The sequence below is a fragment of the Uranotaenia lowii genome, chromosome 3 (assembly GCF_029784155.1).
Source record: "Uranotaenia lowii strain MFRU-FL chromosome 3, ASM2978415v1, whole genome shotgun sequence".
Classification (NCBI taxonomy): Eukaryota; Metazoa; Arthropoda; class Insecta; order Diptera; family Culicidae; genus Uranotaenia; species Uranotaenia lowii.
In genome coordinates this window covers 291256087-291274292 of record NC_073693.1, presented here as the reverse complement: position 1 = coordinate 291274292, position 18206 = coordinate 291256087, and the positions used below count along the sequence as shown (strand labels likewise).

Sequence of the window (18206 nt, the reverse complement as noted above, 5' to 3'; positions counted from 1 at the left end):
TCCGGGCCAATCTGGCAACCTTATCATTGGCATTCAGGTCTGAATATTAAATTTTTTTATTCTTTATCTAGTTCTGGCTTCCATGTTCCTTGTATAATAATTGTATTGCTACATATTTCCGTATTTCTGAATCTGTATCAGGTATAGGATTCTTGATTTTCAGATCCAATAATGATAAAAAATTAGAAACGAAACGCTGCTTTGAAATCCTGGTTCAAATTCGGGCTTGCATTTCATATCAAATTTAAATCATGTTTTCGAAAATCACATGCATTTTCCATATGGCAATAATAGTTTTCCGAATATGAAAAAAAGAATTTTGTTTTATATTCAAATTCCAAATTTTTAAATTTTATCCTACAAAAAATTTAAACATTTAGAGATTCTAAGTGGTGATCCAAAATTGAAAAAATTAGATTGAGATTCATCATTTGAAATTCACATTTTTAATCAGATTCACAAAACAGATTAAAAATAAATTATTGAAATAATGAATTACGATTCATGAATGAGGGCTCAAGATTTGGCCTATAAAATTCTGATCTGGAATCAAGATTCGGAAATTGTAATTTTTGTACATTTTAAAAATCGTATTGAAATTCGGAAACAGATTCAAAGTTCAATTTTTGAATTCAGGTTTAGAATTCAGATTTTAAATTCAGAAAAAGATTTAGTTTGTGAATGAGTATTTCAATTAACATAAAATTGTTGAGAAATTCCAGAGAACTTGAACTTGAAAATTTGATTGTAAATTTCCAGTTTTCAATTTTTTTTTTAACCAGAACTAGTTTTCACACACAATTCAAATGAAAATTACAAATATGATGTAGAATTTGAGTTAATTTTCTTTTTTTTTATTCATGCAAAATATCCCTAGTTATATTTAAAAAAATCATCCACAGGATTTTTATTATGGAAATGATTTTTTATGAAAAATATTTCCTGTTTAAGAAACATGTATCTAATCATCACCTAAAAAATCTGCACCAGATTCTTTATTTTCTCGGTGTATTGTTTAACATTATCAATATTACAGTTTATTAAAGCCCAACTTCATAGCAAAATTATAAATTTAGTTCAAGTTTGCATCAAGCAATTTCGATCCGAAATTTGTTTATCTCTTACTGTTTTTTTTGAAAAATATTTACTAGCTCAACCTTCGTTTTATCTTTAAATTAATAAATCGCATTAAAATTGTTCGATTCCACTTTAAATTGATTTTTTATGGAGGCCTCTCTTTCATAAAAAGTGAGATTCTCGAAAGTATTATACAAACCGTCTTTGACCCGAATAACCCTCAGATAGAAAATTTCACTTCATTCCATTTATACGTGATGATGTTACCAATAAAACGTCTTCATTTTTATATTTAAGATTTTCATCAAAGGTTAGAATCTTGGAGTTTGCAAAAGAGTTCAGAACATTAGGCTTGTTGATTTGAGTATAGAATAAGTTTTTTTTTTAAAGAAATTGAAGGCTACCCTAAAAAGAACTTATTTTATGCTCAAATAAAATAACTTTGATCTATCAGACTTTTAAACAAATTCAAAAATGTCAGCCATCGATGAAAGCAGATTTCATTTTATATTTCTAGCGGTTTCATTAAAAAAAATTAGCTCACCCTTCAGACTAAGGATCATATTTCTAAAGTTACTTTTTTGTTACTGTTACTGTTAATGACACTTTACCATCCTTGCGGCATTCGGGTCTTCTCTAAAGTTACGATTCCATACGAAAACTATTGATGAGTACTGAAAAATAAATAATCATGTCGTTTCAAACATAATTTGTTTTAATTTTTTTTATTCGTGTATTTTTGAGCAAAAAATCATAGGTAAAAATTAGTCTCCAAACCCCCCCCCCCCCCCCCCCCCCATGAGTCGGTTCTTCCTACGGCCCTGCAGCATATAAACTTGAAATTACACGATGTCAAAAGATGGCAATCAGCAATTTTTTTCCAAAAAGATGATGAAAATAAGAAAAATGGATCAAGTATTCCCATTCTTCTCTATATCTGTCATACGTGGTTTCTCTTGTAGTAGAATGCTGTGTCAATTATTGCTGACACATTAGGGACCGCGAAGAAATTCAAGCCGAGAAACATCAAAATTTTGTATTCGATATCTCAGAAACTGCTGGACCCAATTCAACGAAATTAGAAAACTTTGTAGAATATAGTTTCATTATTAAATTTATTACATTTGAGTTATGTTTCTAGATGTAGCACACTAGCGGCGAGTAAAAAAGCGAGATATCTCATATTTAGTCCGCAGTTTGTTAACACATGGGCCCCGGAGAGGCGCGAGATGTGGGTTCAAGTTCTATCAGGAGACAAGGCTAATTTTGTTTACACGTTTTTAAGCATCAATTTTCGGTTAACCTATATCCTGAAACTATGCGATAAAACCCCCCCCTTTCCCGGCTCTGTACTGTATGGAATTTCTCCTTAATAAAATAGAAACATTTTTGTACTTGAATACTTTTTCTTTCAAATTTGGTTCCATTTGTTGGATAAGTTCTCAAGTTATACAAAAAATTGTGGGGAACTCCTTTTTCCCTCTTTTATCCTCCATAGAATCATTTCTCGTACCCTTATACTCTCATTAGTAAAATTTGATTAAATTTATTTGATGAGCTCTTGAATTTGTCATAACAATCGATGGCACCTCACTTCTCTTTCCATGAGGGGAACCAAATCATCTTAGAAATTTTCCCAAGCTATTACAGGGTGTCGACTACCTGGAAAAACCTGGAAAATCAGGGAAAATCAGGAAATTCAATTTGCATCAGGGAAAATCAGGGAACATCAGGGACTTTTTCCACCAATCAGGGAAAAATAGTGATCCTGATTTTATTTGAAGAAATTGAAACGTCATAGTTTATTATCTGCTTAAAAATTTACTTCAATGTACGTTGCTTTTGTAATTATCGTTAGCCCTTTGATTTTTTCCGAGGTTGGTTTTGCATGCGAGTGGTGTTAGCCCTTCAGTTTACGCGCTTTTTCATGACAGCTTTGTGCTTTTTTCATTGGGTTTCTTCTCGACTGGCTATCAGCTCTGTGCTTGCGTACGAACAGAAACGGTAGTGTGAAATGTTCAAGTTTTATTCTGAAAAGTGATTGTCTGCTGCTGGCTGTAAAATTATTATAAATTTGAGGTGAGAAAAACTGTGCTGTTTAATTTATGAGAATAAAATAACGTGTTTTCATATTTTCAGAACCCGGTTTATACAGAGAGTAGAGCTAGCAAATGCCAAGTGTTCAGAATTCTTCAACATCGTCAAAATGATCTGCTGTCTTTCACATGGCAACGCGAATGTTGAACGTGGTTTTTCAGTAAATTAAATTCCGAATGTCTCTTCGAAAATATGCGTGAAGAATCAGTGGTGGCAAAACGACAAATCTATGATGCTGTTTTTTTAAGATGGAAGGATAAAATCAGTCCAAATTTCCAACAAACTTATTCAGAGAGTTCGAAATTCACATGCTCTGTATTTGGAAGACAAAGATCGCCGCAAAAAGGAAGCTCTTGAATCAGATCAAACAAAGCTAATGAAGCGTCATCGAGAAGCGGAAGCGAAATCGCTTGAGGTGAAACGGAGGAAAATTTTGGAAGACGCACAGAAGAAGGCTGATAGCTTGCAAGAGAAAATTGTTATGCTGAAATCATAAGAATTTCTACAAGTGGATCCGAACTGGCTGACTTATCTTAAAATGTTTAATATCACAAATAATGCTTCCATTAAAATTATCATAGTAAATAAGTATTCTCGACTCAGAGCTTTTTGTGCGTTTATTTTCGGGGGAAATATTTTTTTTATAACTTTAAGTTGCTTCCTCAAGTTATATTTCAAACCTGGATTTTCTGGAAAAACGACTGGAAAAACGACTGGAAAAACGACTGGAAAATCAGGGAAAATCAGGGAATTTTATTACCAGATATGAGTTGACACCCTGTATTACCATCTGCTAAGTTAGCACTCGACTTATTAAAAAAAATGTATAGGAACTCCCCTTCCCTCTTCCACTAGAATCAGTGAAAGGTGGCCTTGAACAATCATAGAAAAAAATCTTTTACTCAAATACTCTCTGTTATTAAATTTGAATAATAAGTTCTAAAGTGATCCAAAAATATTGTTTTCAAACCTCCCTCCTCCTTCCCCTCTTCACGTTGGAGAAGGGAAGAGTCTCGAAACAGAAAAAAAAAACATTTCTCGTACTCGAATGTACTTCAGTGATAAATTTGTTTTTTTTTGTTCGATTAGTTCTTGAGTAATGCATAAATCTGTATGGGAGACCACCTACCCCCTTCTTATCCCCTAAGTGAAAGGACAGATGAGTCTCACACTTCGTAGAAACTTGACTCGTAGCTTTATACCTTCCTATGTGAAATTTGGATTCATTTGCCTGATCGAATAATGTATTAAATTTTATAGAAGAATCCCCTCCCCCTTTGTATCTCCCAATCGAAGAGGGGAGAGTCCTAAACAATCTTAGAGACATTTCACGTACCCAAATTACCACCCATGGTTGTCCATTTCATCATCAAATTAAGTGTAGGGGAGCAGCGCTAAAGCAACTCAGTAGGCTTGGTTCTTTCCCAACAAGAAAAGAAAGAAGAAGACGAAGCAATATCGTTTTGTGCTGTTTGTTTGCCTACTGTGGTAGGAAGAGAAGGAAAAAAATGCACTTCAGTTGTGTGTTTCGAGATTTCTCCTGCTCACACAGTAGTGTTGCTATTGGGGCATCGGTTTTGCTCGGCACTTGGCTCCGGCTGTACTCGGAAACGAGTGTAGAGCATTTCGGAATGAAGTGTGGTGCTCTACAAATCGTAGAAGATAACGGTGCGATTTACACAGCGCACTGTCGGATTTGAGAAGTGCGGACCAACCATGTACCACCCATGTTAAATTTGGTCCCATTGGCTTGATTAGGTCTCGAATTTTGCAAAAAGAATGCATAAGAGGCCCTTCCTTCTTTTCTTTCTCCACACTGGAAGGAAGGAGGAATCTTAAACTATTTTTAAGATGTGCCTCGCATGCCAAATTTGGCTCCGTTTGCTTGATTAGTTCTTGAATTGTACGAAAAATTGTATGAGAGCCCCCCCCCCCTCTCCGCTTTCTATTCCTCCATTGGAAGGAGGAAGGGGTACCAAACCAGTTTAGGAACTTTCCTCGTAACCAAATACACTCCAATACCAAATTTGGTTGAATTTGCTCGATCGGTTATCCGAGTTAATATATAAATATGAATGGGGAGGCTCCTCCCCATTTTTTCAGAGAATGGAAGGGGTCTCAAAGTTTTATAGGAACCTTCTCCGGCCATCGAAGACTTCTCCTGTCAAGCTTCAAGCAAATCGGTTTAGTAGTTTCCGAGTTATAAGGGAACAGACAGAAAGACAGAAATTAATTTTTCTACGTTTTGTAGCACGATAATCATTTTTCATCCCTCCTCTAGATTTTTAGAACCCTTTCAGTGATCATTAGTTCCGTTTATTGATTTACGTAAAACTGACTTTTATTGAATCAGTAAAGTCAAGATACGTTCTACCTGTTTAGTGCACCAAATTGCTGCATTCGTTCAAGTGATCAAATCAAAACCCCAACTAAGCTCTCTTTTCCGTTATCTTCCATGCTATAACTGAAAATCTCAACAATCCATATAACACTCTGTCCCAAAGCCAATCAGATGACCTCAACTTAACTGTTTGACGACAAAATAATACTGGCAAAATGTGAAGTTCAGATTTCAGCTGATGTTGATGGTCTGACGACAATGATGATGTTCCAATCCCAGATAATCTTCTCCTCATGTGAATGTGGATTTGATGTTTGGGGTTTTACCCGTCCATTCGTCGCTTAACTTGTATTGCATCGACCGATAATGGAATTATCGATTTTTCATCCCCCTCAGCTCGCTTTGAAAACCCCCAAATAGCTGCACATTGTATCAAAAACCGATATCGATACCGTATGATGATGATGATGATAGAAAAATACTCACTTGTGGTCCGGAAACGCCACAGCATCGTCCCTCGTTCTGCAACCGGTCCCAGAGTTCCGTTAATTCCATCGAATTTCCATATTCATTGGCCAGCCGGGCTCTGAAGGTTTTTCCGGGGTCCGGGAAGTGATTGGAATCGGCGTTGTTGGGTTGGGTTTTGACAAGAATCCAGGAGGCAAGCAAGCAAGCAAGCAAGGGGAAGAGATAAAAAGAGCAATCAATAGTGGGTCTCCCCTCAAATGTTGGTAACTGTTTTTTTTTTGGGTATCACTTCCGGTCTAGATTGGGAAGTTCGATTACCGGAGCTGGTTATTCCGCAGTGAATCGTGACTCAGAGGGTTTTTAATTATAAAATATTTTTCTACTTTTGGTGCTTCCAGGAATTTAATCCGATAATGGGATTGATTTGAAGGGGATAGTGGAATTTTTCAGATTCCCTAGATACTTGATGGAAAAACCGGAAAACTACCAATAATAAAATTACACAATCTAAAAAAAAACTCTTAGGGCCGATGAAAAACTTTTGATTACACTTTTCTTACATTTTGTCACAAATGGTTGTGAACTTTTCCCATCTGTTTCCCATCAGGATAATGACGATTTTGGGTAACAAGAAGCTCGAACCGCCTCCAGGCCAATATTGGTTGCATCCAGCTCTAGAAGTGATTACCCTGATTCATGAAGAACACTGTAGAGCATCAGCTCAATCTCGGTTCGTCTTCCGGTTTGCATCTTTCTTCTGGATTCAGGACTAGATCCATCCGGATCCAATAGTTTGTGTGCCGATTGGATAAGCTCTGTGTGTTTCGGAAAATGTTACCCGAAATCGATTGTTAGCACAGTAGAAGAATGAGGGGGTGTGCCGTAATTCATGAAAATTGAACCATTTGAGTATGCTAAAAGATGCTAATTCGAAAACGAACACCGATCTGGGGATTAGCCTTGCTGTTAGTTTTTCTCTTGTTTTGTTTTTGCGAAGAGCTCTTCCGGAACATGAATCAGTCTATGTTCTCTATCGGTGCTTTTTTGAGCATCTGTGGTCAGTAAATCGACTTTATCCTGATGATAATCTTTCTCATCCAATAACAGTGGATTATGTCATATGTGTTGCCATAAAACTAACAGAAGATATACTTACTTCAGCATCGGCTGCAGGTCGTTCATCACTTTGTCGAATTTGAACATCCAAAATATGCCCAACATTGCGTCCCCTATCAAAAGTAGCAGTAAGAGCAACCAGTAAGCGTTTAGTAATTTCTCCGATAGTCGTAAGGCACCAAGACACCCTATCAGTTGCAAGAAACCTGAAAGAAAAACAACAAAAATTATCATTAAATCAAACGTGTCCAATTTTATCCGTTTGTATTCCCCACCCAGCTGATAGCAATCTCAATTGCAATTGCTAAATTTTCTATCGGTTGGCGCAGTGTGGCTTACATACGCAAGAGAACATACATATATTTTATCCTTATCCGCAGCAACCGCCAGAAACCTGGCAGCGAGAAGACCCGGCTTTAATGGAAATTTATGGCGAAAGGCAGTGCGTAGCATCAACTGGACCAGCATCCAGAACCAGCCTGAGCATGGCATAATAATAACAGCTGATAAAATGTGTGAATGAACCCGACAACCCGGTGCTGCGGGGGAGGTGTTAACATACGGGAAATTTCAACTCAGCTAGCTGGTATGGGTAAAGCACTGCTGGTTTGGATTTACGCAGGATGATAGGATCGCATATTAAAAGCTTTTGTGTTGAAACTAAAGAAATTTTCATATGGGTACCTATTTATGAACTGCAATCTAATCTTGATCGCCATTGAATAGATTTCTTCAATTTTGAGTATATAACAGAGTTTTGGAAAACTAAACATGTTGAAAATTTTTTCTATTGACCTTCTTAAAGGCAAAAACTTCTAATATTTACACCATGCCTCTGTATCAGATAAAATTTTGTCGCTATGTAACAAATGTTTCCCGATCAGGAGAGAAAAACAAAGTTATATCAAGATGAGATCCCAAGTAACAATTTTAGCTTTATTATGATCAGCAAAATGCCCTTTCACCCGAAACCCATATTATTAGGGTTTCATGCTATTTTTAATCATTTACAGCATTTTAAAGTTCAGCTCAAGCCGCTATCTTGGATTTCAAGATGGCGTCGGAAAGGAAAAATTCGACTTCTTCTTGTTTGGCCCTTTCGCTCAATACCAATAATGTTGGGTTTCATACGATTTTAGGTCGTTTCCAACATTTTAAAGTTAAGCGAAAGCCGCCATCTTGGATTTCAAGATGGCGTCGGAAAGGAAAAAAAACTTCTTCTTGTTTAGCCCTTTCACTCAATACTCATATAGTGGCAGTTTAGTGCGATTTTTGGTCATTTACAGTATTTCAAAGTTCAGCTCAAGTCGCCATTTTGGATTTCAAGATGGCGTAAAATAGTAAAATTCGACTTCTACTCGTTTAGCCCTTTCTCCCAATACCAATATTGTTGGGTTTCATCCGCCGCCATCTTGGATTTTAAGATGGTGTCAGGTAACGAAATTCGACTTCTACTGGTTCATCTTTTTCAACTTATACCCATATTGTAAGGATTTTATGCGATTTTCAGTCATTTACAGTATTTTCAAGTTGAGTGGGAGCCGCCATCTTGGATTTCAAAATAGCGACGGAGAACGAAATTCGACTTCTACTCGTTTATCATTTTCACCTAAAAACCAAATTGTGAAGGTTTCATGATATTTGCAGTAAATTAAAACTTTGAAAATAAAAGCGGAAGATTAATGATGACGTCAAGCATCATAATTTTTTCCTACTATTTGTGCCCTTTCATTCAATACTTATATTGTAGGGATATTATACACAGCAAAAATTATTTCCTGTAAAATTACGCAAATGTCCTGTATCAATATGGAGCAGGACATTTACCGTAATTTTACAGATCGAAAAACAAATTACCTGACATTTAATTTTAAGTGTACAACTTTTTTACAGGACATTTGCTGTAATAATAAATGAATCTGCTTTAACTTTGAGGAAAAACAATTTAAAATTACAGGTTTTGTTAGTTACAGGTTGATTTATTTTAAAGGTTGCAGTTTCAGTGACACGTAATAGTCAAAATTTTTCTGTGTACCACCTGCGGTAATTTGAAGTTTTCAAAAAATTTTATTTTTATTTTTTTCATTTTTACTCAAAACCAACAGACATAACTTATCAAAAATGTGTTAAAATGGGAGTTCCAATTCAAATATGTGCTACCTAACCTGAGCGTGTCCTTTTTTGACATCTTGATCGAGAGCTGTCACTAAGTTTTATGACAGTTTAAAAATCAAGCACTGAGTGCTATTATTGAACTTGTAAAAGAAAGCTTGTAGCAAAATTCTAAGTAAGTGTTTTATTCTAGTTTTAACAGAGCATTCAACTAAAACAAACAACTAAAACAGTTGAATAAAAGCTTTTTAAGAGTTTTCAAAACTATCTGGACTGGAACTACACTGGATTCTTGTTCAACATTCAAGATTTCAGGTTATAGATTCCAGATTCAAAATTCAAGATTCTAGTGCAAAATTCTTGATTCTATATTCTACATTCTAGATTCTTAATTCTTCAGACTTGAGATTCTAGATTTGAGACTGTAGATTCTAAAATCGGGATTCTAGGTTCAAGATTCTGATTCTTAATTTCAGATTCTAGAAACCAGTTTCTTGCTTCTAGATTCTAGTTTCTAGATTCTCGAATCTAGATTCCAGATTCTGGATTCTGAATTTCAGATACTAGTTTCTACATTCTAGATTACAGATTCTAGATTCTGGATTCTTAATCTCAGATTCTAGATTCTTATTCTTCATTTAAGATTCTTTATTCTAGATTCTATATTCTAGATTCTATATTCTAGATTCTATATTCTAGATTCTATATTCTAGATTCTAGATTCTAGATTCTGGATTCCTAATTCTAGATTCTAGATTCTAGATTCTAGATTCTTGTTCTTGATTTAGGATTTTTATTTCTAGATTCTAGATTCTAGATTCTTTATTCTAGATTTTAGATTCCGGATTCTTGATTCAAGATTTTAGATTCTAGTTATAGATATTAGAATAATGATTTTTGATTATAAATTTTCAATTCTGGAATGTAGAATCTAAATTCTTGATTCTAGATTCTAGATCCTAGATTCTACATTTCAGATTCTTGATTCCAGATTATAGATTCTAGCTACTGGATTCTTCTTTCGATATTCTTTAATAAACGGTGGTTAACTTATCTTAAAAATCTTTCTATATTCTAGATTATAGATTCTTGTTTTTGATTTAAAATGCTTAAATCTAGATTCTAGAAATAAGATTCTAGATTTGAGATTCTAAATTTAAGATTCTAGTTCATAGATTCCAGATTCTTGATTCTAGATTCTAGATTCTTGATTGTAGATTCTAGATTCTAAGTCTAGATTTTAGATTCTTAATTATTGATTCTAAATTCTCGATTTTAGATTTTGGATTACGATTCTAGATTCTGGATTCTTGATTCTTGATTCTAGATTCTGGATTCTAGATTCTAGATTCTAGATCCTAGATTCTTGATTTTAGATTCTAGATTCTAGATTCTAGATTCTAGATTCTAGATTCTAGATTCTAGATTCTAGATTCTAGATTCTAGATTATAGATTCTAGATTCTAGATTCTAGATTCTAGATTCTAGATTCTAGATTCTAGATTCTAGATTCTAGATTCTAGATTCTAGATTCTAGATTCTAGATTCTAGATTCTAGATTCTAGATTCTAGATTCTAGATTCTAGATTCTAGATTCTAGATTCTAGGTTCTAGTTTCTAGATTCCAGATTCAAGATTCTAGTTTCTAGTTTTCAGCTTTTAGATTCAAGATAATAAATTTATTCTTCGTGATTCTAGATTCTTGATTCTGGATTGCAGATTTCAAATTCTAGTTCCAGATTCTAGATCTAGATGCTAGGTTCTAGATTATAGATTCTAAATTCTAGATTCTTGATTCGGGATTATAGATTCTTGATTCAAAATTATAGATTCCAGATTTCAGATTCTAGATTCTAAATGTTAGATTGTAGATTCTCGATTTCATTTTTTTGATTTAAGATTCTAGATTCCAAATTTTAAATTTTATATTCGAGACTTCTGATTCTAGATTTGAGATTCAAGATTCTAGATTTTAGATTCAACATTCTCGATTCTGGAATCAACATTCTAGATTCTGGTTCTTAATTCTAAATACCAGACTCGAGATTCTTGTTTCGAAATTCTACATTCTAGATTCTAGATTCTTGATTCTTGATTTTAGATTCTTGGTTCTAGCGCTTGATTTGAGATTCCTTATTCTAGATTCTTGATTTAAGTACTTGATTTTTTTTTTGAGATTTTATATTCAAGATTCAAGATTTTAGATTCTCGCTTCTAGACCCTTGTTTCTAGATGCTAGATTCCTGATTCTAGATTCTACATTCTAGAATCTAGATTCGGGATGCTTGATTTTGGATTCTAGATTCTAGTTCATGATTCTAGATTCAAGATTCTAGATTCTAGATTCTAGTATATAGATTCAAGATTTAGATTCTAGATTCTAGATTCAAGATTCAAGATTCTTGATTCTAGAGTTCAGATTCTCAATTCTAGATTCCAGAGTCTTAATTCTTAGTCTTGATTCTAGATTCTGAGTTCTGAATTCTTGATTCTAGATTCTAAATTCAAGACGCTAGATGCGGGATTCGAGATTCTTGATTCAAGATTCTAGAGTCTATAGTTCAGATTCTAGATCCTGGATTCAAGATTCAAGATTCTAGATTCTAGATTCCAGATTCTAGATTCTTGAGTCTAGATTCTAAATTGTAGATTGTAGATTCTAGATTGTAGATTGTAGATTCTAGATTCTAGATTCTTGATTCTAGATTCTAGATTCTAGATTCTAGATTCTAGATTCTAGATTCTAGATTCTAGATTCTAGATTCAAGATTCAAGATTCAAGATTTTAGATTGAAGATTCTAGATTCTAGATTTTTTATTCTATATTCGAGACTTCAGATTCTAGATTCAAGATTCTAGATTCCAGATCCTGGATACAACATACTAGAATCTTGTTTTATTCTTGATTCTTAATTCTACATTCTAGATTTTCGATTCTAGATTCTAGATTTTAGATTCTAGATCCTGGCTCTTTATTCAAGATTTTTTATTCTAGATTCTTGATTTTGATTTTAGTACTAGATTCTTGTTTTGAGATTTTAGATTAAAGATTCTAGAGCCTAGATTCTCGATTCTAGATTTTTGATTCTAGATTCTAGATTTCTGATTCTAGATTCTTTCTTCTAGTTTCCTGATTCTTGATTCTTAATTTTAGATTCTAAATTCTAGATTCGGGATTTTAGATTTTAGATTCTAGTTTATGATGCTAGATTTAAAATTCTACATCCTTGATTCTAGAGTCAACATTCTTGATTCTACATTCAAGATTCTAGATTCTAGATTCTAGATTCTTGATTCTAGATTCTTGATTCTAGATTGTTGATTCTAGATTCTAGATTGTTGATTCTAGATTCTAGATTCAAGATTTTAGATTTTAGATTCTAGATTCTAAATTCTAGATTTTAGATTCTCGATTCTAGATTCTTGATTCTAGATTCTAGATTCTAGATTAAAGCTTCTAAATTCTTGATTCTAGATTTTGATTCTAGATTCTAGATTCTAGATTCTAGATTCAAGATTCTAGATTAAAGCTTCTAGATTCTTGATTCTAGATTCTTGATTCTAGATTCTTGTTTCTAGATTCTAGATTCTAGATTCTAGATTCGGGATTCTAGATTTTCGATTCTAGATTCTAGTTCTTGATTCTAGATTTTAGATTCTAGTAGATATTCGATTCTAATTCTAGATTCTAGATTCAATATTCTTGATTCTAGATTCTAGATTCTAGATTCTAGATTCTAGATTCTAGATTCTAGATTCTAGATTCTAGATTCTAGATTCTGGATTCTAGATTCTAGATTCTAGATTCTGGATTCTAGATTCTAGATTCTAGATTCAAGATTTTAGATTCTAGATTCTATATTCTAGATTCTAGATTCTAGATTCTATGTTCTAGATTCTAGATTCTTGATTCTAGATTCTAGATTCTTAATTCTAGATTCTAGATTCTAGATTCTAGATTGTAGATTGTAGATTGTAGATTCTAGATCTTAGATTCTAGATTCTAGATTCTAGATTCTAGATTCTAGATTCTAGATTCTAGATTTTAGATTCTATATTCTATATTCTAGATTCTAGATTCTAGATTCTAGATTCTAGATTCTAGATTCTTGATTCTAGATTCTAGATTCTAGATTCTAGATTCTAGATTCTAGATTTTGATTCTAGATTCTAGATTCTAGATTCTAGATTCTGGATTCTTGATTCTAGATTCTTGATTTTAGATTCTATATTCTAGATTCTAGATTCTAGATTCTTGATTCTAGATTCTTGATTCTAGATTCTAGATTCTAGATTCTAGATTCTAGATTCTTGATTCTAGATTTCATATTCTCGATCGGAGATTCCAGATTCTAGATTCTTGAGTCAATATTCTAGATTCTAGATTATAGAATATTGATTCAGGATTTCAGATTCTAAATGCTTTATTTGTATTCTTGGATCAAGATTTGATATGCAAAATTCTATTCCACTAAACATCTTGAAGTACAACTCACTCGTGACTGTCCATTTTTTTATTCGATTCTGGGCACTTTAGCTTCACCTGTTTGCTAAAGTTTTTGACCGGTTTGCAGGAAATCGCCAGCTCATCTGCTGATAGTGTATTACACGTGTACCAAACACAGGAGCAGATCCCCAAGGTGCTAGCTAACCTAAATGAAACGCTTCCACCCACCTGATTGCACCAGCAGCGCCAGGTACGCGTAGATGAAGCTCGGCTGCGTCAGACTCAACCCGTTCACCAGCAGGCGCTTGTAGTCGGAGAGTAGAATTTTGCCCGCAACTCCGCAGAATACAATTACCGCCATCAAGAGCACAGCGTTGCACGTGTAGATCCACAATCTGTAGTACCTGTGAAGGAGACGAACCAAAAAGTGAGGTTAGGAAAAACGATTTTTCCAAAAAAAAAAAGGTGTGTTTTTGAAATTTTCCAAGGAACAGGGCAGCAAGCAGGTGGGGTTCGTTGCCTTTTTCCCCAACCATCATGGGACCGGATTGCATTACAAAATTTCCAGCAGACGACGACGGGTGGTTTCCATGCGTTTATTTTCGCGTATGTGTGTACGTTTGAATGCCCCCCGGCCATCATACCACGATTGCGGGTGGACGGAATTGTTTTGGAATAAATTTAACAGCTTAATTGCTTTGATTGTCGGCGCCTTCATTTATGCAGGACGAAGTGCTTCTTTCCACTTCACACCGAAAGTCGGTGGTCCAGCTCAAAATGGGAACATGATTGTTGAACTCGTTATTGTGGAATATTTTTAGCAGATATAATTGAATTATTATTTCCAATTATCCGGTAGCCCACCAACCATTTCCAACCCACTTTGCATTACTTTGTCCGAGGGTGAAGCTATTTACGTACCTTTGCTACTACCACATGGAAAGTCATTTTTCATGGCGTTGCATGGAAAAGTTGGTAATTTATTGTGTAAGTGTAAAGTTGAGGCAATTAGCGAACGGTTTCGGTGAAAGTGCACCTGTACGGAAGCGTTTCTTTGCAAAATTAATTTAAATGCAGTTTAATTTCGGTTACTGAAATAAGAGTAAATTTTTAATGTAAAAGGCATATGTATACGTGAGTTTACCATGGTTTTACCGAAGCAGATAGGTTTGAAAACTTACGAAAGCTACTGTACTCGTGAATGAATAGTATGATAGAAATGTGTGAAGGTCGAATATGGCTTAAATTTCGAAAACAATTATCAAAATTAAAAAAAAAAACAGAAAAAAAGATATTAAAACACCTTCTGAGAAGTCGTGGAAAATACCAGCTTCATTAGGGTCTTACTAGATGTTTGGGAAAAATTTCATGATTGACTTTGAAAATCTACAATACAAATTTTGTAGATTGACCCAAAAATTGACCTGTGCAAAATTTCAGTTCAACCTGATTTGATTCAAGGGTGCCAAAAACCGCTCAAAGTTTCAGTGGTTTGACCCTCAAAAATCAAAAAAAGGTGGACCAAAGGAAATCGAAAAATATCAAAATCTTAATTTTGATACCAAATGCCTGGAAAATTCGTAAAACATCGAAATGTGGTGTAATCTTAAAATAAAATTGTTGGGTAAAAATCACCTCACTTGGAGAAATCCGTAAACTAACTTTTAAAACTTCATGATTTTCGAAAAACGACCGGAAAAAAAATTCCTGAAATTTGATTTTTGGTCAACTATTTTTTTTCGAGATAACACCAGAACGCTAAGTTTTATGCATTTGACATCAAAATTTAAATTTAAATTTTTATGATTTCCTTCGGCGATTTTTGAGGGTAAAAAAACCTATACTTTGAGCACTTTTTGGGAACCTCTAAATCAAGTAAGATTGAGCCGAAATTTTGGACAGGTCAGTTTTCAGAAAATGTATATGATCGGTTTTCAAAACTCGATCATGAAATTTGTCTCAAACATCCATTGCCAGCCAATGTAGTTGCTATTTTGCCAACTTTTCAGAAGGTATGTTAAGATCTTTTTTTTTAATTTTTTTATTTTGATAATTGTTTCAGAAGTTTAAGCCGTATTCACAAATTTCAATCCTACTATTTAGAAGACGCAAAGCGTAAAAAAATTATACGTATCATATAAGACATTTTTCGATTTCATGAATTTTCCTTAATATTCGTAGGGTGAGTGCTCCTACTTTGAATCTAGAGCATGGGTGGCCAAACCATGGCCCGCGGGCCACATGTGGCCCGCGTCTGTCTTTTTGTGGCCCGCGAAGCATTTTTCAGAATTCTATGTTTTCCTTCTACATCATTTAAAAAAACGACTATATCAAGCAAAAAAGAGACATTTTCACATTCTTCGATTTTTACAACATTTTACATATTGTTTGTACTTTGCAATCACGTAGTATGCAATGAATATTTGCTATTTAGTTGCATCATACAAATGGTATTGAAAGTGGCTTCCACTATTCTGGGAGCGATGAGAGTCTTCTAGCGGAAACTAGTCTATTTCTGAAGAGTTTGGAAGGTGTCAGGGAGATACGCTAGTAAATTAGGAAAGAACTCGAATAACTCAGTACATTAAAATGATAATGAGAAAGTAAAAAGTAATATTTATGTTTATTTTGAGCTGAAAATTCTGCTTATTTCAAGTCACTCACAAGAATTATACAAAACATAAATTTAGTATCTTTTGACTTTATTGTCCGAAATGTTATTTGTCAGCTTCGATTGAAATAAATCAAACAGGAAAACAGAAGCTCAAAATAATTGAAATCTAGTTTGCAAAATTATCACATTATATTGTAATCACAGCATTATCAGAAATATATTGGTACAAAACTTCTACTATTTTTCATTAGAATTCTATTTTCGAAACTTTGTTTACCAACTAAAATTTATTCAGCATGTTAAAATTGATTTAAAAATATAAAAACTCACACATTTTATTTGAACTTAACTTTAACAGAAAAAGGTCAAGGTATTTTTAATATATGTGCAATGGTACATATATAAACTAATAGACAGAGTTGGGCATTAAACGCTGATCGCTAAATAATGTGCTTTGTTTTTGTTAGAAAATTCATTTTCTCTCCAAATTTACCACAAAAGCTCCACCAAAAACAATTTGACAACCGAGATGACTAATATAAAGTTCCCCTAAGACTGTGGAGCTTTTTTATCTGTAAGTTCAACAAAAAATAGAGAAAATAATTTAAAAAATATGAAATAAGCAGCCTAATAAATAAGTGATCATATTTTTAAAGCCAGACTCTTCCATTAAAATATTCAGTTAGGTAAAATTCATCTAAATTTCAATTTGAACTAATTTGGTACTTACATATAACGGAGAAAGGGGACTTTTTTAAAAATATATTTTTCATATTCATTTGCTTTTTCTTGTTTTTTTTTATATCAAAAAGGTAAAATGACAATGATAATTTGAAAAAAAATTTGTTTATTCATTTTATGAACGGCTTTCCCACTTATCGAATTTCAATTTGATCAAATGAAAAATTTTGAAAGAACGATCATTAAAATTTTAAACATTTAGATTAGGTATGTCCAAATTTTGAAAGTTTCTTAAAGAACAACACAAAAACATAACAAGGAAGAGCTCTTTTCATATTATTTTTTATTATTATCATTGAAAAGCGTAAGAATATTTCATCTGGAATGCGAAAAGCTTAGGAAGGGTATTTTGTTTTGAAAATCCCGTTCCCGTGATCTTTATGGGATGAATAAGTCCAGAAAATTTAAAATTGCTAAAAACGCTATGTGTGTGCGTGTATTTTCAAGTAAATTAAATTTAATTCAAAACCCATGTATTGAATCAGAATTAGAAGGCATAATCTTGTCAGTTAGCTCGTTAAAAGTATATTAAATACTTTTAATTTTAATTTTGATCAAAAAAAGAAGAACTGATAAAAATCTGTATATGGATTTTTTTTTGAAACATTTAAAAAATATGTTTTTCTAAATTTATACTTTAAGTAACCCACTGAAATTCGTTTGCACTTAAAACTAAAGAAATATTTGTTGTGTGGCCCGCAAGCAAGTCTCAGTATATAAATTTGGCCCGCCTGTTGAAAATCCTGGCCACCCCTGATCTAGAGCTTACTTATTTCTAAAATGCAGAAAATTGTAAATAATTCATTTGGGAAGCATAGGTTAAAGATACTCTTATGCACATTATGAATTCTTACTCTTCCTGAATCCTACCATACCGCTTTTTGCCATAAAAAGTCTTTCTGATAAAACATCAATGTTTTTAAAATTGTACCTCCTAACCAGTGGTTAACCAAATAGCTCAATTAGTGGAGCGTGTTATGAGAAATAGTATTGAATAAGGAAAAATCACGATTTATACTGTGTTCAAGTCAAAGTTAAAAGGGAAATTACTGATGAATGTGAACCATACTACCTATTATTTCTAAATTAAATGAAAATCAGTGGAAAAAATTTGTAAAAGGTCCAAAAATAGGAGAATTTCAACTTTGATGTTCCATTTTTAGACCTGACATGATCAAATCTTTGATTCAATA

General features: G+C 33.4%; 1 protein-coding gene across 1 annotated transcript in view; it reads right to left on the bottom strand.

Moving 5' to 3' along the window:
- Positions 1 to 4718: 4718 nt before the first annotated feature.
- Positions 4719 to 18206, bottom strand: part of LOC129753583 (transcription factor SPT20 homolog) — a 57897-nt gene continuing 44409 nt past the window's right edge. The window contains exons 5-8 of the mRNA XM_055749412.1: positions 13887 to 14062; positions 7140 to 7305; positions 6002 to 6101; positions 4719 to 4820 (exon numbers count right to left, since the gene is read on the bottom strand). Of these exons, the coding sequence (XP_055605387.1) occupies positions 4719 to 4820; positions 6002 to 6101; positions 7140 to 7305; positions 13887 to 14062 (544 nt within the window). The remainder of the gene's footprint in view (positions 4821 to 6001; positions 6102 to 7139; positions 7306 to 13886; positions 14063 to 18206) is intronic.